The 23826-nt window shown below is 44.3% G+C and overlaps 1 protein-coding gene across 4 annotated transcripts; it reads right to left on the bottom strand.

The window, feature by feature from the left end:
- Nucleotides 1-7537: 7537 nt before the first annotated feature.
- INSIG2 (insulin induced gene 2) lies at nucleotides 7538-22545 on the bottom strand. 4 transcript variants are annotated; one of them, XM_014939905.1, is made up of 8 exons: nucleotides 22494-22545; nucleotides 17966-18306; nucleotides 14737-14861; nucleotides 11565-11731; nucleotides 11042-11141; nucleotides 9539-10550; nucleotides 8900-9429; nucleotides 7538-8784 (listed from the first exon to the last, which is right to left on the bottom strand). In XM_014939905.1, exons 2-6 carry the CDS (start codon nucleotides 18207-18209, stop codon nucleotides 10509-10511), a joined length of 678 nt encoding a protein of 225 aa, XP_014795391.1. In that variant the 5' UTR covers nucleotides 18210-18306; nucleotides 22494-22545; the 3' UTR covers nucleotides 7538-8784; nucleotides 8900-9429; nucleotides 9539-10508. The 4 variants fall into 4 exon arrangements, with proteins under 4 accessions (XP_014795391.1, XP_014795374.1, XP_014795400.1 ...); XM_014939888.1 differs by having other exon boundaries at nucleotides 8900-10550; XM_014939914.1 differs by having other exon boundaries at nucleotides 8900-10550; nucleotides 18126-18306; nucleotides 22494-22523.
- Between the last annotated feature and the right edge of the window lie 1281 nt (nucleotides 22546-23826).

Here is a 23826-nt window from a genome sequence, read left to right as displayed (position 1 = left end):
CCCGGTATGAAAACGGATAGAGTTTTTTAGCAGTGGGAGTTCAGTGTGATTAGTATGCTAATACGGGAGAGAGAAAAGGAAATGGAGATGAGAGATATGGTCCTTTAGCGAAGAAAAGCGGGAACAACTGAAAGGAGGGTCTCTGCTAATCAATTAACCTACAACGGACTTAATGCCGTAAGAAGCCATTGTGCATAAAGGGACAAAATTCTCGGTGACAGATGGCACTTGGGCTCATGATATTACGGGGTTACTGCTCGAGAGCTTGTTTACCTCCCGTACAGGGGTAAGCAATAAAGCAATAAAATTGCTTATTTATTTTAAAGAGAGAAGTTGAAATGCTTATTTACCAAATCAATCAAGGTTTACTAAGGCAGAACAGCCACAATCCTCACGGCCCTAAAATGCTGGATACTTCACTGATTTCAAATAGCAATTATCTATTGCAGTTCCTTGAACCCGCTCTGACTGCAAAGAGACATTTAATTTGCAAATTTTGATGAAAATTGTCATTTTTTTAATTGCCTATTTCACCAATTTGAATTTTAAAACAAACTATTAACTAGAAGCTCATTTTTACTTGCCTTGGGCAAGCCCAGAAAATATTTGTCAAGACCCAAGTCTGTCTGCTTAGCATTTGAGTTGAGAAATGCACAACTGCCTTCAAGTCAACATTAGCTGTGACAGAAGCAAGACTATTATTTAACAGTAGCTGAAAATGTCAAAAACAAGCGGCGTCTGGCATTTTGACAAGACAGAGTTGAAAAGAAACCACTTCTTTTTTTTTTCCCCCAACACTGTGTTAACTGTAAAGCAAAACTGTACAATTATCACTTGGCTCCGAGTCCCTTTGGTGGGTCCCTTTGAACTGGTGGGGATGAAGGAGAGAAGGTGAGAGAAGGTGGGTCACCATCTTCTGCTGTCACCCACCTTTGAGCCCCAACCACGGCCCAGACCCTCCGAGTTTCAAACCAACCCATGCTCTGCTCCCAGGAATGGAGATGGCATCATCCAACAACTCGTGTCAGGCCTCAGGCACACCAACTCGATGAAGATGTCCCCAAAGCTAAGGACATATGTAAATATTTAGAGGTATATGTTTTAGATGTCAGCTGGCTGTCAGGATACAATGCAGGAGCTTTTTTTAAGACTAGATATTGTGCCTGGACATTAATAAGCCTTTTTTTACATTAGAGTTCATAACAAAGGGTCAGCAGATTTAATTAAAAATAGTATTGTGATGAAGAGAAGCCTGATACTGAAGGAGTGCAGGAAAACTAGTATCTAAAAATACTTTCTTCCCATGGGAAGATTAAGTTGGAAGTTACCATTTTAACCAATGGTTAAGAGTTGACAGCGCTTAACGATAAACAATATTAGTGAACCATCTCAGGGAAATGGGGCAACAGGAGATAAGATACTGTTTTCAAGAATTTTAGAGAGCAGAATGAATAGGCCTTAATAATTAAAGAGATGCCAAAGTGATGAACATGTGTTCATCTTCATGGCACACACCAGATACCCAGCACCATTTATCCGAGCTCGAGTAGAACAATTTTCTAGCAGCTTTTTGCACCCATTAAGTCCCTTTAACATCAGCCAGCATTAGGCAGGGTATCAAATCCCATCAAGGTTTGTCTATACGAGTTTATGTCCTTCCTCAATGAAATCTGGGTGAGTGCCTCACAGCAGCCGTGCAGGAAAGACATCAGCCATATGTCTTATGGTCCCTTTTCTAGGTCGCATCCCTAATTTCCTGCCATGTAGCAGCTACATGACCAATCTCACCACATCCCTCTGGGTTTCATTAGTTACTGTGACCTTGCAAATCACAAACTATCAAAGTCTGACAGTTCATCAAAGCATAAGTATTCCATGAAAAGCTTATTCAGATGAGGCCAGAAAGCACGTCCTGTCCTCCATGGCTTTGAAACTTCCCTGATGGGATAGTTTGGGGTTTTCTGGTAGCAACTGGATCCCTTTCTTGTTGTGCAGCATCTCTGGTGCATGCCTCGCTTTTATGACTAGTGGAAGGCAGGAGAAGGCAACGCTGCTGAGGAGAGAAGGTCTTCCCTTTGCCCTGACCTGTGCATTGGTCCTGCGATGGAAAGGAGGGGACCAGGGAACTGCTCCTGCTTTGGCTGAGCCTGTTTTCTTTCCTGGGAGCAGATTAAGGGACCACATTCATCAAGTCCCCGGCTGCAGAACCACACCAACATCCAGGGAGGTGAAATCTAGTGGGTTTCAAATTCCAAAAAGCACTCCAAATCCAGGGATTTGGGGTTCTAAAAAGCACACGTGGGTCTGAAAAACCAACTCTTCCTCTCACCTTTAAGTGTCCTCTCATGGAACTAAGGTTTAAATTCAAATGCAACTTGTGATATCTCTCTCTGTCCCTTGGTGCTTGAAGGTGATTCTCCTTTTTAAATTTACATTTGAAAAAAATAAATAAATAAAGAAGCCAGAGTGTGTGGACTATACAAATACCAGTGGTATTTGTCTTTGTGCTGGGCATTTTGACCTGACATCTAAACTGAGCTCCCTTTTGTAACTCGCCAGCTTATCAAGTGACCCTTCATCTCTGCTCTTCGCTGGCCCAGAGTTCATTCCTGGGAATGACCAGCCTAATGGTCGTATGACCAGTGTAAAGTCTGCAGAACAAACCCAAAAAGCGTGTTTCCAGGAATGGGTACGTGTCTCACTTTCTACCAGCTTCATTATTTCTTAACACTGCATTTCTACATTTATTACTTAGTACACGTCTATCATCTCTTATACCACCTATCACCAGAGCGGATACATCGCTACATCGATTCACGTCCTCGAAACATCAGTCTTCAGCCTCTTCCAATTCATCTTCTTCAAGCCACTACTCTGGCTGAATTTTTGCTTGTTGCACTGATTTGAGGGAACTGGTTGGTAAGAGGAGCCTGAAACCACACAAAGCGGTATTATTTCTCTCTCTCCAGTTTAATCAGAACAGGCACGGGTCCAACACAAACCCTCGGCTGAATTTCCTACAGGCCAAACGCTGGACAAAAAAAAAATAAAATGTAAGATTGTGGTAAGCATTTATGACAACAAGCTCATCAGAGCCAACATTTCACATTTGCATCATTATTAATCCGATCTGCCAGATCTGATTCTTATAAGTCAGTCCTCCTGAAGGGTTGATAAACCATATAAAAAGCACACACTGTAAATCACAGAAAACTATGAGGATTTTTGTCGGTGGTGAGAGGGAAGAGGGAAAGGCAGATTCTGCACTTTGCTGCTCTAACTTGTTGCACAACGCCGGATTTTTTTTTTTTTTTGACCTGTACCACTTTAGAAAAGAAGTGAGGTCTAAATAATGTCATCCCTTTCAAACACAGGGGGCCAAATTCCTGACCAGCATGAAGTGCTGCATATCCCCTGGAACGGATGGAGCTACGCCAGTTCAGCTGAGAACTTGGCTTTGCCTGTCAGTTCATTCAGCAGTGATTGCACTTGACATGCAGCGCAGAACAAGCATTTGTTTTTAAAAAGAAAACAGTGGAGTCTTTCAGCACTAACCCAGCCTATAAAATAGTCCCAGTTCCAAGAACGGGATTAACTGTCCTTAGCTCGGGCTCCTACGTATCTGTGCAAAGAGTAAGGAGGAGGAAAAAAGCATGTTCTTCCCTCTTTGGCAAAGTGACAGCAGGTCTCACCCCTTCAGACAAGAAACGATGGTCTGCAGAAGCAGCCAACTCTGCTTTTCCTTAGAGCCTGTAATTAACAGATGCACTTGATGTCCTTACAGGGACCGTCACCCCCACCTGAACACCCTGTAATTACATCCCTCACCTTCACCTCACCCAAACCAACCAAAGCGCCCAGGGCCACATCACCAGTTTCTCATGAAGTTCAAAAGGACCGTGTCGGTCTCAGCTAGAAGTTGCTAAAGCCATTTTCCTACAAATTCTCCGATGGCACGGCCAGGCTTTCCCCTGGCACCCCCAGTCACTAAGGAAACAACTGGCACAGCTGGATTAGAGGAAAGCAGATGAGCCAAAACATGCTCTGGTGACCGTGGGCGATAAAATGATGGCTTTGGAGAACAGCTGAAGTTCAGAACAAGTCAATACAAATGTGCTGTGTCTGCAAGGCTCCCTCGTCCCCTCTTGTTTTGAAACCCAGGATGAAATCAGAATCATCACTTATTATCATCTTCTTTCTTGCAACATTATGCAAATGGTTAGAGATTCTCCTTGTGTAATTTCTAGCTGGTAAATTAAGTTGCAACCCTATTCCTTCCAGCTTTCTTTTTAGTTCACACATTTCCCCTGAATAATTGCATGAAACAAATCTTGCTTTGAGGTTTGATTACAAAAAAAGAAGTATTAAATAACTGAACTGTAGGTTTATGTAACAAATGTAGGTTTATGTCTCACGTAACACAAGACACGTTGAACTAAGAGAACAGAAATAGCAGTTATGAATTCAGACAACAAAGACTTATAAACACTGATTTCCTTTCAGCAAATGTTTTGCCGTATTTGCTTACAAGGCACAAATACTGGATTTCTACCAACAGATTCATACAAAGCAAACCCTATAGCTATAGCTGTGGACTTTGCCATTGTGAAGACTCTGCAAGGTGTACAGGTGTCCCTGTGTAACCACCGTGCAGCAGCTCACTCCCTCCACACAGGTTTTTAAGGGCAGAAGTCAAGGCAGAACCCCTGCCAGATCAGAAGGTGAATCCTATGAACTTCCACCCAGGGACGCCGGAGGTTGCGCGTCTGACACTGGTACACAGGGCACACTGGGCACCACTGAGCTTCCTACTGGCTTGGGCTGGGGAAAATTAGTAGAATCATAGAATCATAGAATGGTTAGGGTTGGAAGGGACCTCAAAGATCATTGAGTTCCAACCCCCCTGCCATGGGCAGGGACACCTCCCACTAGACCAGGTTGCTCAAAGCCCCATCCAGCCTTAAATGCTTCCAGGGATGGGGCATCGCAGCATCCAGCCTGGCCTTAAATGCTTCCAGGGATGGGGCATCACAGCTTCTCTGGGCAACCTGTTCCAGTGTCTCACAACCTTCACAGTAAAGAATTTCTTCCTGATATCTAATCTAAATCTCCCCTCCTTCAGTTTAAGACCACTAGCCCTCTTTCTATAGCTCCGCTCTCTGATAAAGGGTGCCTTCCCACTTCTGCACCTCAGAAAGGAAAACCTCAACAAAATGCAAAACTATACTTCAACCTGGGTTTCAGCTCCAAGGACCTCTACCTCTTCCCCAGCCTGGCTTCTCAGCATTCAAAGCACAAACTCCCAGTAGCTGCCTGAAAAGCCCAGGCATAAAGTTTACCCTTTAATTTGAGGCTTTGTCATTTGACCAGGGGGAGGTGATCAGGACAGGGCTCTGGACCGCGCCGCTCAAAACATGACAAGAGACACACCAAAACTCCAAGCTGGCTGCGCAGAGCAATTAAAGCAGTGTTTACCACTCCATGACAGTTAACACGTTGGACTGACCTTTCATTTACTGTTTAGTACTGAACATTAAGCTGCAAAATTACTCGTGCTTTGCCTTTAGTACTGGCATCCAAACTACGGGCATTAGATAGCTATTTCCACGGTGAGACACACGTTGCCCCCGCCCAGCTGTGCGTGTGCTGCTACAACCACTGTGTTTGATACTTTACATCACTTCCACAGGTCATGTATTCATCCCTTACCATTAGGAATTATTGCTAACGCTGCTCCAAAACATACAAAAGCATATGCAAAACGTCCAGGGCGACGCAGCTGGAAAAAGTGATGTCCTTTCCTTGCATGCTGGGAGAGATAAAAAGGGAAGGCTGGTGTATGCCCAGGGGTCCCCGCGGCAGCTCCCAGCCAGATGGCAGAAGGGAAGTAGAGAAGCTGCAGAGGAAAAGTTTCTTTGTTTGCTCTCCTCCTATCTGCCACAGCAGCCACGTTATAAAGGGGGGCACAAGATGAGTTTGGTGAGAGTTTGGCAGCCCAGGGGTTGGAAGATTCTCTCCAAAAGCCAACCCCATCCTGGGCTGCATCAGGAGAAGTGTGGCCAGCAGGTCATGGGAGGTGATTCTGGCCCTCTACTCTGTGCTCGTGAGACCCCACCTGGAGTACTGTGTCCAGCTTTGGAGTCCTCAGCACAGGAGGGACATGGATCTGCTGGAACAGGTCCAGCAGAGGGCCACAAAGATGATCAGAGAAATGGAGCACCTCTCGTATGCGGACAGGCTGAGAGAGCTGGGGATGTTCAGCCTGGAGAAGAGAAGGCTCCGGGGAGACCTCATAGCAGCCTTCCAATATCTGAAGGGAGCTACAGGAGAGCTGGAGAGGGACTCTGTGTCAGGAAGTGTAGTGACAGGACAAGGGGTAACAGTTTTAAACTGGAAGAGGGGAGATTTAGACTAGATACTAGGAAGAAATTCTTTGCTGTGAAGGTGGTGAGACACTGGAACAGGTTGCCCAGAGAAGCTGTGGCTGCCCCATCCCTGGAGGTGTTCAAGGCCAGGCTGGATGGGGCTTTGAGCAACCTGCTCTAGTGGGAGGTGTCCGTGCCCATGGCAGGGGGGCTGGAACTATATGATCTTTAAGGGTCCCTTCCAACCCAAACCATTCTATGAAGCAGGCAACTTTCCATTCAACACCCTCGGGCTGGACTGGGTCAGGAAGGACATGGAGTCTCCATTGCCCAGGGCGATGCTCTCATGGAGAGGCTACAGATGAAAGGCAGAGGTGAGGTCTCCAGTGCAGCCCCTTTGCCAGCGTGCTTTTGACTGACCTTAGTGCTACGACTAGGTAAAATTATGGTTATTTCTATCTATCCTTGGCTGCAATTCCTCTGGTCAGACAGCTGGCACAACCAGGACTCTGTATTTTGACAGCAGAGTTGGGATTTTTGGATCAGAAGTTGCTCCATCCAACAGGAACATGGGGTTTTTCCCTTTGCCCCCTGTGCCCTTTCCAACCATCGCTTGGTGCTGTTCCTGCTGCGGGCACCACATCTCAAACACGATGAACCTCTCTCCCCATCCTTTCTTCATTACATTTCTACATTTCTAAACCTCTATTTGTTACATCTTTTTTGAGACAGAGCGATGGGCGCTGCCTGTGAATACCAGAATAACATTCAGTTCATATCCAGACCGGAACATTAATAAATACAAATATATTAAGGGATTCCCATCCATTCATGGTTGGGTTTTTTTCATATTCATAGAGGTTATTTATATCTAAATCTCTATTTTCTCTATTGCAACTGAAGTTATCGGGCTTATTTTCCCCCCAGCTCAAATATTCCCCTTGCAGATTCAAAAGGGCAAATGTTCCACAGCAGCTCAGCGTGCTAATTATGATAGAATCGCTGCCGATGCGATCTCGCCTGCTCCTTTTTCAGTATTTCTAGACAGGTATTTAGTGCAACCACTATGACAGCTCAATGGTCAAAAATTATTATGAGATTGCTGATAGACGACAACTGAGTGTATTTTTTAAAAAAAACAGTATTATTCCTTGAATAAAGAAACCTATAAATGAGGTTGTAATCGTATTTAATGCACATTTTGCTTTTAACAGCAATTTGCCAGTTTAAACAGCATAGACCTTACAATGCTTAATTAGTGAAGAGGTTATAGTGCTTATAAAGTTGTATCTAAAATATACCTTGTTCATTCTGCATTGAACAGCATTTTTAAGACAGTCTGACATTATAATTACACGCTATAGAGTAGCAGCATGTTCACACCACTACATTAAGGCCATGTCAGCGTCCTCATCATGAACCTTTGTCAGGGACCGAGCACACCACCCATAGAAATCACAACGTGGTCTGAAAAAATACAACACCCAAGATGTGAACCTCGTACTTCAGTCAAATGAGAATAAAAATAATAAAACACGTCTAAATAAAGGACTCCACCCAAGTTTATTTTGGATGATTGCTGCCTTTGCACAACACGCTCTCAAAATTTCCAAAATGAAATTTAAAAGAAGTTAGTGGCCAGCACACACCCTGGTCAGGTTTAGATGAATCCGAGTGCGAAGTGTTGCAGAGTGGGTGTCACAGATGCACGATGACCACGTCTCACACAGTGCACGTTTGAGCACACACCAGGCTTCGTCTGTGTAAATATTTAGACCAGCAGGTAAAAAGCAGTTCTACCACCAAGTGAATAACAACAACTACTCATCTCCAGTTGCGTACACTTACTGGTCATGATGAAAGTAAACCGTTCATCACATCAGCACGCTGGCTACAGCTGTACCACACCATTCCCTACAGTCAGGATAAGAAACGTGATTTTTTTTTTATGCCATTCATGCCCTGATAGCTCAGGAGGGACGCATCATGCTGCCCACCAAGCCAAAGCCATTTGTTTAAGTACAGAAGGCGGAGGAGGCCAAATACTGTACGGAGAGCGACCCAACAGCTTCTTCAGTGAAATGCCAGAGTCTGCCTAAAGAAACTTCATGCCCTAACAGTTTCTTGGTTTTATTAACGAAATGCTTCTTATTGCCGTACAGTTGGATTAAAAGAAAACCTCTCATCAGGGATCTACTTAAACATGTTCTACCTCTGCTTAAAACAAAGCACATCTCTAAGCGCTTTCCTGAAACATTTCCCCACGAAAGTGTGTTTCAGGTGCAGAACTGTCATGGAACCACGATGAAACTAAGCGGATTAAACTTTGTAGAGCTGCAGAACCAAGCTCTTCACAGATCATTTGCTTATTTATTATTTTTACACTTCCCCATTCAAGATATTTTCCTTTTGTGACCACCTCTTTCGTTAAAACAATTTTGGAAGCACTCCGTTGCATACTTTTCAGACTGAAAAAGAGTTGCCTATTTCAAGCTTTGTGTACAATGCATAAGATATTTTCCTTTTGTGACCACCTCTTTCATTAAAACAATTTTGGAAGCACTCCATTGCATACTCTTCAGACTGAAAAAGAGTTGCCTATGTCAAGCTTTGTGAACAATGCACACACACATTTATTAATAAAAACTTGTCTAAATATCTATTTGTTCTTTGGACCAACTCCAGCCTCCCTAGGTGAGGGAGGTGTAACATGACTTACAAACCTTTCATGGAAGATTTAAAAAAATAGCACTTCAAGACAAGAAAAGGAAAACGAATACATTAAAACATCGTCAACACACGAGACAGAAGGGGGGGAAACAAAGCGAAGACATCCTGTATCAAATTCACTGCTGGCACACCTCAGCAGTGTCCTCTGGCAGTCTGCTCTCTCACACAAGTTCTAATATCTTATGGTCTTAAAAGGGAGCTGCAAAGCCAAGAGGAAATTCCACATATGCCCGCAAATACAGGTCACACACTAAAAATCCTTCTTCTTAAGGAACTGATGAGCACGCAGCCTACTCCAGCCCTCTGCCCTCTCAGACGTTCTGAGCACAGGCACCTGTAAAACAAGGGTAACAGCATTTCCCTACCTCAGAAAACTGCTAGAAGAACAAATGCATTTATGGTTGCCTGGACCATAGTCCCAGCAATAAGGGCTACATCAGTACCTAAAAGATAGTCTTGCCTCCTGCTGCTGATCCCTGCAAACAGAGCAGATAGAAGACAAGAACTGTCAAGAGTAACATTGGAAATGGAGGGGTTTATGACACTATATGGTAGTGGCTGATTTAGGTCAGCAGAATTAAGTTTTGCAATAAGAACTCCCTAAGATTTTTTTTTTTTGTAAGAGATCAACACAAGTCAGATTAAAGGATTGTACAAGAATGACCCGAATTGCACCCTGTTACTCAATGCAACTAGTAGTTTCAGAATCTGTCCACATAAATTCCTACGCAAACATGTATACCGGCTGTACCAGGGGAAAAACAGCAAACCATTTCCAGCCTCAGTTTCCATTTCTGCATTCTGTACTACAGCCAGATGAAATGCTACAGCAATAACCCATACAATCCATATTCAGTTTCCTCACATGTGATGCAAGAAGAACAATACAGTGTGATAACAGGCAGAAATCAGTTACTTATTGCATCAAAGTTCACCCGTAATCCATGGATTTCATACAGATAATAAGGGCTATCGTCAGAGAAACGGAAGATTTTTATTCCTAAATTTGAACCCCCTGTCTTTCACTGAGCCATTAAGAACAAATTCCTCCAAACTTTCAAGATAAAGTGAAGCAGAAGTTTCAGCTACAGAAACGTAGTGCAAATGTTCAGTTTGGCACTGCAACATTACGGACAGACAAGAATTTATGGTAAACTCAGTTTAGATTTGGAAAAAAAGAATCCTATAATTGAACCAATATTGTCAAATGTATTGCATACTATTGTAACTTCACAGTAATCAAAATCAGACATCAAGGTTTCTATAGAAGCAGCAATCACAGATTGCAGTAATGTATACCACTCAAGGGAAAAAAAATTGCATTTTGGCAATTTCATAGTCAAGTGTTCCTTATGCTCCTCCAACAGTCATTTGTCAGATATTTTCCTGTTTAAAAGGTGCACACTGTTCTCCTCAGTCCTCATGAGACTTCTCTGCAATGACTTTGCATTCATACTGAAAAACAAAAGTTGATGAAATTAATATTTATTTACATAAGTAATGAAAAAGACTGCTACAAGGGAGACTCTTCTACAAAACGGGTGGTAAAATAGCCCAGCTTACACTTCACTCAGACAAGTTTGGTCTCCCTAAGTTCCGTGCAGACACTGTTGGCTGCAATTTCTGTCTCCTTGAGCAGCAGGAAGAGCAGTTCAGACTCAGGGTATTGCCTCACTTCTACCCAAACATGGGGGCTCATATTTAGCTCCTCGTTCTGAACGGACTAGAAGTATGCAGCTGGGAGGGTACACAGCAGAGTCATGGCCTGTGCTCTGAGTAACAGTACTAACAGCTCACCAACTAGCTCAAAAAGCAATGATTACTGATTTCTACCTTACTCCACATCCACAGGTCAAATAGCTGGTCAGTATATATGAAGGAAGGAATGACGTGTAGATTAAAAATTTTACTAGAATGTGATTAGTGTCCCCCCCCTCCAAACTTACCATTGCCAGCTGCCTGCCAATATTGCCCATGGTTATTCCACCAGCAAAAAATATACATGGCAACCAGGAACGAACATAAAGGAAATCTGGAGACGTGTATCTGGAAAAGAACGCACATTTTTGAGCTCAATGTTGTGCAGTACATAGAGTCCCCCAGTCACATGAGACAAATCCATAAATTTAAATATTAGGACATTTCAACTAAAAAAAGACATGTATTATTGACATTTAATTACTTGCAGCAAATAAAGAAAGCTCCTTATTGATTACAAACCCATTTGTTCAATCAAAAAAGCATACTGCCTTGTTGCTTAGGTAGCAATTTTATTGAAGTAAGCAACTTCCAACCAGAAGTCTTTTACAAACCCATAAAAGCTTTCCTGAACAGTCCAATTTATGTTACGCTTATAATTAAATGCTGGCATCGTTAGAAATCATGTCAAGTTCTATCCTTTCAATTATTCTGATTTCATGTTACAGCTCCAGAAGACTGTCACTCAACCTTGGAGGAGTAAATACTTACTGATAAACTCCATTGTAGACCAGAAGTTGTGACACCAACGTGGCCAGGAAAGCAATTCCTACTCCAAGACCAAAGCCACTTCGTGATCTATCAAACGTCCACCACAGTCCAATTGACAAGGCTGCTAACGTGAGAGACAACTGGATATTGTTGGCAAAATCCACTTTCTGTGTTGATAGTTAAGGATAAGCTTGGAAATACCATATACAAGTGTAAAGCAGGTTTTTCTCATTCTGCTTATCATATTTTGGCACAACAGAAAAAAATACCATCAAAAAATCCAGCACTAGCTCTATTAGCTATCACACAGCTATCAAGCACAAGGAAATAAGCCTTGTAAGCATCACCAATACATCAGAAAACTAAAGAATTAGGACACTTCTTGACATTTTTATGGTCTTAGCACTTTACAAGAGCAAAGAGACTACACACCTACCAAATAATGCAGGTGTTTTATATGGACACACAATGCACGTCTTACTGTTCAGAGTAAGAACATCTCATCCTTACCTGGTCCTTTATGACACTAAGCAAGAAACCTTAAATCTAGCATTAGACTCCTCTAAATGACAAGGATTTACTGAAAAAAAATAATGTATTTGTAACACTTAATTGCAATTCTGTTTAATTTACATGCTAGTTTACATTCAGCTACACATTAAAAATCTTAATGTTTTCTATAAAACAAAATGTAAATAGTATTACTGTGAAAGTAGTCCTAGAAATCAACATTGAAAAATCAGTTTTGTCAACCTCATGATAAAAGTGTGAAGTCACTCCAGAGATCTTTGTAGCATTTCACATTCTTCAAAATGTTTTGGAAACACTAACTCATCCTCACTACTCCTGCCCAAAACAGATTCTTAAAAAGGAGGCTGTCAAGTTGCATAAGCCTGAAAGCACATTTATGGGATGACAACATAAAAACACTGCCCTGTTTTCTCACAAAGACCTGGAGAGAGACCTAAAGGAAGTGAGAAACAAGTTCAGCTAACTGAAATAATTACAGAATAAAAATCAATAGCATCAGAAAAAGTGTCCAAAAAGACTAAATACCATACCAAATATGGTAATGTGCAGAACTGGTAATATCCTGAAAAGCAAGCAGTCTGGAGAGCTGTCAGGGAGGAAATGCAGGCAGTACATTAATGATGTCCTGGAATATGTGTAACAGCTGTTGGGAAACTGCAGGGAGGTTTGCTGTAAATAATCTGACCCATGCAGAGAGAAGTGTCAGTTCTCATGCATTTCTGGAAAGCAGGGAGGTTGTGTGTGCTCACACAACAGGTACAGCCCAGGTTGGTGAGAACCACAGGACCAGATTAATACACCTTGGGCAGGAGAGCGAGGCTCCTGAGGGACAGTGGGGATGACTCTGAACCCCAGCAGCTCCAGCTCCAGCTCATCCGGCCACACCGGATAGGATGTCTGCTGGGAACAAAACCAAACAATAACAAAACTCATCTGAGGACCAAGCCACATCAGTAAGAATTCAGCCAGCTCTCACATCCTTCACTTCACTTCCCCTCTTTTCCTGGAAAGAGGCGATTTAGTAGCAGGCGATCAGAACTTCTTAGCACGGTTTCTGGAAATCGTGTTGGAGCTGACACTGAAGGAGGTCAGAGCTCCAGAGATGATCAACTTGCTTTTTAATTAGTTTACAATTTTCACAGACAGATCTTGGTTTTACCTGACTGAGGAGGCACTAAGCACAACTACACAAAACCACTAAGACTCATAGCACTGTCAGTAAGGTGTGTCAATCCACGTGAAAAGCACCCTGTCACCAGCTTGTCCCCAGCTGCTTCAGAATGAAGGAATGCCAATTTTGACCACACTTGTGCAAGGGTGTACCTGAATAGCTAGACAACTAAGAGGAGAATAATCACTGAATCACAGAATGAGTTGGGGTTGGAAGGGACCTCTGGGGATCATCTAGTCCAACACCCCTGCCAAAGCAGGTCCACCTGGAGCAGGTTGCACAGGAACGTGTCCAGGCTGGTTTTCAATGTCTCCAGTGACGGAGACTCTACTACACCTCTGGACAGCCTCTTCCAGTGCTCTGCCACCTTCACAGGAAAGAGATTCCTCCTCATGTTTAGATGGAGCTTCCTATGTTCAAGTTTGTGCCCATCTGTTTGTCTTGTCCTGTCACTGGGCACCACCGAAAAAATACTGGCCCCATCCTCTTGACACCCACCCTTTAAGTATTTGTATTCATTGATCAGATCCCCCCTCAGTCTTCTCTTCTTCAGACTAAAAAGACTCAAGTCCCTCAGTCTTTCCTCATGAGAGAGATGCTCCAGGCCCCTAACCATCTTTGTAGTTCTCTGCTGTACCTTCTTTAGCAGTTCCCTGTCTTTCTTGAACTGGGGAGCCCAGAACTGGACACAGTACTCCAGATGGGACCTCACCAGGGCAGAGTAGAGGGGCAGGATAACCTCCCTCAACCTGGTGGTCACACTCTTCTCGATACACTGCAAGGATGCCATTGGCCTTCTTGGCCACAAGAGCACACTGCTGGCTCAATGTGTCCTGCCTGTCCTGTCAGTAATGTCCTGAAACGTGCTGACTGACTTCTAATTGCTGTTGCCAAATGACCACAGGAATGGGAACTACTCACTAGGCATCAAGGCATCATTTGTAGGATGGGGTAACGACACTGACTGTCTGTGTGCAGTCCTGGCTGTTACCTGGTCCTGAGCTTTCCCCATTCTTTGTGAATGCACATGCCTCACTGATGACCTCAGGACTGGGTTATAACCTCTCACTACAATGTTAAAAGGACATCAACCCTTGGAACGTCTTAAAAGCAATTTTCTGTAATACCTACCACATAAATATTTCACCACACTTAATTATTCAAATAATAAATATAGACTACATAAGAAAATATTTCACCACACTTAATTATTCAAATAAAAAAAGACTACATAAGACAAAGCCCAATACTGAGCCATTCCCTATGAAGAGATTTTTCAGAACAAAAAGACACGAGACATATCACCTCCGATACTCCTATGACAGTTTAACACTATCACATGTTCTGCATTTCCCTTGCAAAAGTGCTGCATGTTATACCTTTAACAACAATTCACCGTGACTGACTGTGTGAGCTTTGTTTTAGTGGAAACCCATTTGTTATCGCCAATTTCATCAGAATATAGGATACAGCGCTGGCATGATTTATTCCCACAAAGACTGCTACACATCGCATCACACTGGACCATTCTCTCTTAAATTTATGTGGCTCTCCCAGATGTCTGTCCATGCATGGGTACAATAACCCAATCACAGCTGTGGAGACAGAAAAGAAAAAAAAACACCCAAAAGTTAAAGCAGTAGCAGTATTTCACTAAAATAAAGACTATCTAGACTTTGACAATTATTGTGACTAACAAACCAGACCTTTTAAGGATAAATAGCACAAAACGTACAATGCAAAAGAAGAGGGATTTCAAACAATTTCATTATTTAAAAAAAAGCCCTGTAAAACTTCAGCAGCATCTTCAACCACTGCAGCAGTGATGTGGCAGAAGTAGCCAAACAGAGACAATTTGAATTCAGGGAGGAGGATGAAAGAGCTCTGCCCCCTACCCAAATCTGCAGCCTCACACTGTAGTTCAAAAAGAGCAGTAATAGCTTGCAGGCTGGCACATATCAAACATCCATGTTTAAATAACCATAAAACAAACACACCACAATAAAGGGTAGAGCATGGCTTATAGTATCAATATTTTGTGTCTTCTTTTGCTGTTGTTACAAGCAGTTTTTGTTTGGAACATGTTTTTCTCTTCTTCAGTGCTACTATAAAGGCTCACACAGAAGAGGGAAAGCTAAGGGCCTGCAGCAGCTGTTGAATACAGAAAACAAACAGGACTTTCAACCCCAGGGAACTGCTATGCTCTTTGAACTTTTCTTCATAAACGTGTGCTCTACCACAACTGCAGCTGAAAAGACTGTTACCAACACCGCTGAGGCATAACACTGGTGCTTGGGGGCGGGCAGAGCCTGAGTCACGGGCAGGGACTCCAGAGCCCTCAGCCTGGCTTGCTGCTGGAGCAAATACTCTTTCTTCTGCCAGAGAGAAAACTGATCTCCAGGATTCAGGAAAATAAATCACCAGTAAAGCTGGAGAGGAAAAAAAAAAAAAACAAAACACACCACCTCCCTGAGCAATCTTCTCGCTAAAGGCATTGGGCCAAACTGATGACTAATAACAGTGACGACGAAAGGACCTCTCTCAACTCCTGATTATAAATATGCAAAATATGCACTGACTTCTCTGATTATAAATATGCAAAATACCTTTATTCTGTTCATAACAAACCATACTGCAGAGAAGTGTTCACACCAATTCCAGGAAGGATGTGCAAGTACGAATGGTAAGAAAATGGGTGAATTATCAGCATTTACCATTGAGGTTCCCTATACGTATGCTAGCAGAGAAGATAAGGAAAGAAAATGGAGAGGAAAAGACTGATAATGAAAAAGAAAGAAAGAACTGAGAACACCTCAAGAGGGGTCACTCCTGCTGGGAAAAGCCAATTAAGGCAAGAATATCTTTAAATCACATATTGCAAATGCCTAGCAGGTGACTGACTCCATTTTACAAGCCATATCCAGCCTTTCCCTCAAAACCACCAATCCATCAGAACCAGACAGGCCCACAAGTTTCTTCTGAGCTGATGGCAAGATCTAGCCTTCACTACTTCCCCACAGGCAGCTGCAAACAGTGTTCTCAGATGACCCAAGAGAGCGTAAGGTGCAGCCTGATGCCAGCAGCTGAGAGTGCCAACATTGCAGCAAACACTGCAAACCTTATGCCTTGCTGCTTCAAGTTGGGATTCTGTCATTTTCACCACCACTACTCCATACATCAAGCCTTCACCAGATGTGTTTGTCAAGACAAACAGTTTAAAATATAAAAGAAAAATGCAGTAAACGTAGGATACAAACCAAAAACTAATCAACAATCTCAGTGAGACAACAGAAAGAGGACTAAGACATCTAGCAGATAAAGCAGGTGCGTAACTGACACCATAACTTGCCAAATGCATTTCCACAGGAGAACAAAACTGACATATATTCAGAGACCTCCGTAGAGGGCTTCCCTTCAAATCAAGCTCCTCTGTGACATCTAGGGTGTAGTGTTTCAACAAGGTATCAAAAAGAAAGCAATCACACAACTTGGGAAAAAAAACAGACTTAAATATTATCATTAGCAGAAGAGCGATGCCATCTCAAAAGCTAGTTTATTGACTCATGTTATACCCAGAAACATGAGCTTCTCCATCTTATTAAAACTGATCAAGGAAGATACTGCCTTTGCTGTAAAGGTTTGCTAAAGCAGCATCCTCCCATACTGGCTGCTAAGAATATTCCCTTAGAAAGTGTAAAACTGACCCACGGGATCAGTGATCTTCCGAGCCAAGCAGAAAGCCAAATTCCATCAGGCTTGTAACATGGGATATGCCTTGATACTTGAAGATTAAAGAAGAGGGAAGAGTGCTATTTCTTACTACCTACAGTAGACATCTCACTTAAAGTAGCTAAACATGCAAAAGCCTCAAATCCCTGTGCAGTGATGGGAGAAATGAAGCATGTTCACATCATCCCACTTGATACATGAATGGAAGTGAGGTGCTCTCTTCTGCAAGGTGCCCCTACAAGCACAATCTGCATGCCAGGCCTCAACAGCCCGAGACACAGTCAGGTCTCCCAGCTTTACAGAGCTAAAACCACACCTTGAACTGGAATGAAGAAAAGTGAAAAGCTGGACCACAAAAGGGAGCATTACTCAGGGTGGTTTGCTGCCCTCAAAACAAGGTTCTGGGTGCTGCACCATCTGGCACTTCCAGAGTACATTCAAGGGCTGCCTGTAGAGCACTCTCCTGTAACCCAGCCTCAAGGTTAGAACTGGCACCACCTTCTAAAGTCTGTTAAACTTGTACTGTAACCCAGCAGAAAAAGCAAAGGTTCTGTTCTGCTAACAATATTACAGTATAACAAGTTAGCAGAACAATTTTCTGGACACGTGCAGGTGGATTTGTGTATACACGGGGAGATCAGAAGGACAGTAATAGTTCAGAAAGGGCAGGAATGCTGGGAGAGAAATTTTAATCTTCCACACCTTTTCTCTATTTTTTTGTAACTATATAACTACCTAGGTTCTGTTCTGCTAACAATATTACAGTATAGCAAGTTAGCAGAAGAATTTTCTGGACACATGCATGCGGATTTGTGTATACACGGGGAGAGCAGGAGGACAGAAATAGTTCAGAAAGGGCAGGGATGCTGGGAGAGAAATTTTGATCTTCCACACCTTTTCTCTATTTTTTTATAACTACCTCTCCACCCTTTCATCTCCACGCCAGGCACACGTACACAACTGAACTTACCTGATGCTGTGCCACAGCAAGGTGGAACCCACCAAGCTGAGGAGAAGATGCTTGTGATCACATCAGGGGGGAAGAGAGTAACGTTTCTCTGGATCTGAAGTAAGTTTAATACTAATGCAAGAAATACGCCAATAAAAAACAGCACTATACCACGAATTACCAAATTCATGCCACGACTGGTTACAGATGAAATGTAAGGGCCACACTTTTTTGGTAAGGTTGGCATTGCATCGTTTTCTGCCATGACTTCTTATGTTCTCAGAGACATCCAACAGGCTGACTGAGGAGGATTCACTTGCAATCAGTATGTCAACTCTCCTCAATTAGGAGATGCCCAAACCCTGAAAAATAATAAAAAAGGGTAAAAATGCAGACACAAGCAACATAACATATATTTGTCTTAAATATATTGGAGTTCAGGCTTAAAAAAAAATGGCTATTATATTTTTCTAAATTTTCTGAGGAGGCAATTAGTCATTTGAGAGCAGAGCCAACCACAGCTGCAATAACGCCTTACAAAGAAAACAGGTTTTACAAATAGCTTTGTCTAGTAGGAGACAGGAGAAGGAAACATGTGGGATGAGACAGCTAGGAATGTGAAACCACAGAGCACAGGTGAAGAAATGAAACCGATATCAGATGGAAGGCAGGCTTGCTTTGCAGTAACAATAAACTGTTTTTCTCCCCTCCTTTAAGCAATAACAAGAGATTGTGTAATTCAGAAGCAAGTAAACACAGCTCTCAGTTTCAAATCAGCCACAGAAGTTCACAGATCCCTCTCTTGAAGAGACGCCAGAAAACATTTCTCAACTGGAAAGTGAAATCTGAGAAATATTTTTCAGAATGGAGTCAGAATTTCAGCAATCACACAGTGCATCCATTTTCATAACCCCGGATAACAGCAAAAAACTCAGCAAACCAGAGAATTAATCTTAATACAGAGAACTTTACCGAAGTAACACGCTTTCGGTGAAAACCGCCATATGTTGCTACAAACTGTAATTGTAATCAGGAATAAAAAAACCTGAGAGAAGGGAACCGGTGCTCCCCCTGCCTGTGCACTAGGTAGCATCCTACATGAGTAACTGCTGGCACTACAGGAATGACAGAGTTCCCATCCCAATCACTCTTTTTTAAAAAACCTGTCCATCAAGAGTCTTGTTATACATGGATCCAGTGTCACATCCATGTATAACAACGCTTGTGACTGACAGCTTAGCCACCTGGAACTTCAGAAAAAAAGCTCTGACATTGTTTTTAAATTTGAAACTGCCAACTGGTGGCGGCTTCTGTTAACTCTTACTTATGGCCACACAGGCACACGGGGAGCCAAAGCAGCGTATCCATCCCCCTTCCTGGCACTGGCAGATCCCGAGGAAGCTCTCTGAAGACGCAACGACGGTGCAGAGGATGCAGTGTTCACTTTTGCTGCCTGAAAGCCAAAAGGGAAGCTAAATACATCCAGAAAAGATACTACAGGTAACTCCGCAGCAGATGCGATGCCACAGCATGGCATCCTCCATCACTCAGAAGAAGTTCCAAGAGGAAAAAAACAAAGTTCTGACCACAAGTAACTTCCCACTGGCAGTTCAGGGAGGCAGCAGAGCCCTCCTAAGAATACAGGATCTTTTCTACACAGCTGATTCTCCACGTTGTTTGTAATCATGAGCACATCTTCGGGGGAAAGAGGGCAACCACAGTGTCTGGCTTCTGAGTCAGCATCCTGACTCACACCAAAGAGATGTCTGCATCAAGGCTGGCACTGGCACTGCAACACACTTCCCTCAAGCAAAAAGGAGGCACTCCAGAATTTTTTTTTCCCCTCCTCCGCATGGCACAGCAGTGGAGCTTGGATAATACATTTAGCCTCCAGAAAAGAAAGCACGGAGTCACAAATACATCACAATTTCAGCTGAGAGCCTCCCCCTTTTTCTGTAGGCTTCGCCCACCAGGTGATCACAGGAATTCCCAGAATTTACAGAAGTCTTTTCAGTACACGGCACTGGAGATTGTAGGTCCCAACTGCAAACTCCACAGGAACACTGACCTAACAAGGGGGTTTAAACTGTTACATCCCTTCTTAGCTTTAGCTTGCCTAAGAAAACAAGCCAAACTCTTGACTCCCCGCTTACTTCACCATCCCAACAGCTCTTGGCACTTCCTGAAGTCTGTGGATCCCTTTTTTTTTTTTTAAATGCATGACAAGATCTGATGCTTACAATCCCAGGTTCCGCTCCCACAGCTTTGTACAAAGTTCACACTTCTGAGTCTCTCTTTAAACGAGCTCTTCTGATGCACACTGAGGATCACAAATTCTTTTTCCCCTGTCATAAAGTGGTTGCTCACCTCCTGGGATGCATCGCTACATTCAAATCTCTCTTCTTTCCTGTTATTGAACTCCTTGATCCTTGTTACCAGCCCCAGACCTCGCACACTGCATTTCAGCCCACAGGTATCACTTATTTGGACGCAAAACATCACTCCATTTTCCCTGTAGGATACCTAAGTCCTCTCTGGCCCTGCAAATGGTTCCCAGCGTTGGGTCATCCGCAACCATCATTACTGCATCCCATTTTGCATGCCAAGATCAACTAAAATACTGTGCAAGAGTGGCCCAGGTCCCTACCTTTGATGAAATCTATTAATAATTTCCCTGCAGCCATTATTTCCCCATTTTAGACCATCTCTTCATATCTCCCTCTAACAAGGCTCTCCTTCTTGTAATTCTTCAAATACAATAATCTCCAACTAAATTAAGAATTATCAACTGTCCCACACGGCAATACTGACGTAAACAACAATCAGATCTTACTATTTTTTTTTCCCTAGAAATGCTGATGAACAAATAAAAGTCCAATTTTATTCTGGCATAAACCAGTTCCACAATATAAAACCTGCATTTACCTGATTTCCAGGCAAATCTATGATATTTAATTGTGATTATGCATCAAAATGTAACAGGGATTTTCTATGCAAGAAAAATCGCTTCCTGCTTTTACACAACTACTGTCATTCAAGGCACCAGAAACAGATTTTTACCATGAGGTAAATAGCCTGACTACAGCAAGGGCACTTGGGTGGGTATACATCAGTGAACGTTTATAACAAGTAATGCAAGGTCCCAAATTAGCATGATGCAGTAGTTTCCATCCTGGTTTCTCACCCTACACATATTGTTCTGATTTACTTTAGCCCGGTTTCCAAATTTTCTCCATTCGTTGGCTCTGAGACTTTCTGGCACACCACAAAACAGAGCAAGGTGACCAACACTCACGTGAAGATTCTTCAGTGCCTCCGGAGAGCCTGGGTTCATGATGTTCAAGCATGGCAAAGGTATTCCCTATCATCACCTTTCATGAAAACAGAAATTAAGATGTTGAAAGACAACATCATCTCCTTCTTCTAGCCCGGGAGGCCCGGCGACAGATGAGATGCCGTCTCTCCTTTTAAAGCCTGTGTTTTACGGAGGGTGTGCACTCAGATGGGAGCAGCTCGCGTGTTGAACCAACACTACTGCTGAGCCTTCATCTCTTGGGAACGCACACCCCAAAGCTGTAACACCAGGCTGAAAGCTACAGGCTTGGCGCTGCCACAGCGTCCCAGCTGTGCTTTCCTCGGCGGCACAGGGCTTCCATCCAAGCTCTTTCACATACCACGCGAGAGCCTTACGTGCGATTCACCAGGCGACTGCACGACGGCTGGCATCGCGCAAGAGAACAAAAAAAAAAAAGTTAACAACTAAATTATCACCCTAGACATTCTCAAAACACTTAGTCACTTAACTGTCTTCTAATTAGAAGATCCGTCCTGCGAGTGCTCCCCAGCGCTCTTCGTGCCGGTGAGGAGCCTTCTGCTGTGCTCACAGCTCCCGGTGCCACACAGACACACTGGGCACAACGCGGGGTAGCGGGGGCCAAGGGAGAGAAGATTTATTTAAGCAACACCGAGGACGGCAAAAAAAGGCGAAATGACAAGAAACCAGCTGTCTTCTGGGAGTCAACACCAAAAGCAAGCCACCCTCCTCCTCTGGGCGAGGCGGCTCTCCAGCCCGCTCCGCACCGGACCCCCCGGGCTCTGAGGGGGTCCTGCCCGGCTTGGGCAACGAGCCGGTCACCTCAGGCCAGCGTTAGCCCCTCCAGCCCAGGCCGGGCCCGTTAACCGAGGCCCGCCGAGGGGCAGCAGGCCGGGCCGCGCCGGGCCCAGCCCGCAGGCAGCCGGCCCGAGGGGAGCCTCGCCGGGAGGAAGGTTTAACCACTGCCGGGGATGGAGAACGGCTCCCACCGCCTTCTTCCTCGCCTACCCTCTGCAGCCGCCGCGGTCCCCCCGCCCCGGCACAGGTAGCCCAGCAGCGGTGGGGCCCGGCGCCACCCCCGCCCCGAAGCAATGCTCCGGCGGCGACGGCGACACTCGCCGGCGGGGAGGACGGGGAGGCTTGGGGGGCCTCTGCCCGCCCCGGCCCGGCTCGTCCCCGCCGCCAGCGCCTCACTTAAGCCACCCGCACCCCAGCCACCGCAGCCCCGGGACTCACTCGGCCTCCGCCATCTTCTCCCTCCCCGCGCCAGTCCCCGCCCCGCGCAGCCTCCCCAGCGCCCCGCCGGGCCGCTGACGGGGGCGGCGGCGGAGCGGGGCCTGGCCCGCTGTCAGGCGACGGCCGCTACCCGCGGGCAGCCGGCCAGCGCTCGGAGGTACGGGTGAAAAGCGCCCTTATAGACGGAAACTATGGGAGGTTCAGTGACAGAAACGTGGGGAGGTTCATCCCTGCTGCGCTGCTGGGGCGCGTTACCGACATGACAAGGCAGGTGCTGGGCACTGGTGAGGCCCCACCTCGAACACTGTGTCCAGTTTTGGGCCCCTCACTACAGTGAGGGACGTTGAGGTGCCAGAGCAGGTCCAGAGAAGGGCAACGAAGCTGGTGAGGGGTCTGGTGAACAAGTGCTGTGAGGAGAGGCTGAGGGAGCTGGGGGTGTTCAGCCTGGAGAAAAGGAGACTGAGGGGAGACCTTATTTCTCTCCACAACCACCTGAAAGGAGGGTGTAGAGAGATGGGGGTCGGTCTCTTCTCCCAAGTGACAGGTGACAGGACAAGAGGAAACGGCCTCAAGTTGCACCAGGAGGGGCTTAGGATGGATATTATGAAAAAATTCTTCACATAAAGGGTTGTCAAGCACTGGAATAGGCTGCCCAGGGAAGTGGAGGAGTCACCATCCCTGGAGGTATTTCAAAGACGAGTAGACGTAGCTCTGAGGGACATGGTGTAGTGGTGGACTTGGCAGTGCTGAGTTGATGGTTGGACTCAATGATCTTCAAGGCCTCTTCAAACCAAAACAATTCTATGATTCTGAGTGCTGTTAGGCTTTTTTGTACCGTGCGTGTGCTTCCAGCCGAGGTGGGTTGTGCAATGTCCCTCTTACACTATTCAGTCACAGTAAACGGAAAGGTGAAATACCTGTTTCCCAGCTCAAACTGCTGGCCTGGCACCGGCTCTCCTCACCACCTGGTTCAGCAAGGACTTTCACATCTGCTTATCGCTACTGATTGGGGCAAAAATAGCACAGATCATTACTTCAGAAACGGCATTTTCATCACCAGTCTCAGGCCTCTCGGGGAGAAAAGACAATGTGAAACAGAAAACATTTTGCTTTAACCTGTCTTAATGAGTAGTAAAGGCATCACAATAAAAAAATACCATTTATTGTATATATGTTCAGAGTGATACAGGAGAATAATGCTGTTATATTTATTTATGTCATATATTAATTCTATTCATTATTATTCATCTATTGATGAACTTTTTCCTTTCCTGTTGCTCTGATAATGAATACAATTTGTTAAAAATATTTGCACATTGCGCTCCCCCAAGTT

Source organism: Calidris pugnax, unplaced genomic scaffold (assembly GCF_001431845.1).
Source record: "Calidris pugnax isolate Ruff unplaced genomic scaffold, ASM143184v1 scaffold21, whole genome shotgun sequence".
NCBI classification, from domain to species: domain Eukaryota; kingdom Metazoa; phylum Chordata; class Aves; order Charadriiformes; family Scolopacidae; genus Calidris; species Calidris pugnax.
This window is presented reverse-complemented; position numbering and strand designations above follow the sequence as displayed.

What these genes read in the sequence shown, in the direction of transcription:
- INSIG2 (XM_014939888.1), bottom strand. Translation starts at nt 18,209, where the DNA reads ATGGCAGAAAACGATGCAATGCCAACCTTACCAAAAAAGTGTGGCCCT. An exon ending in TTGCTGTGGCACAGCATCAG is followed by an intron (nt 14,862 to 17,965) that starts GTAAGTTCAGTT and finishes CTGTCTCCACAG; the next exon opens with CTGTGATTGGGTTATTGTAC. An exon ending in GTCTACAATGGAGTTTATCA is followed by an intron (nt 11,142 to 11,564) that starts GTAAGTATTTAC and finishes GTTCTTTTCCAG; the next exon opens with ATACACGTCTCCAGATTTCC.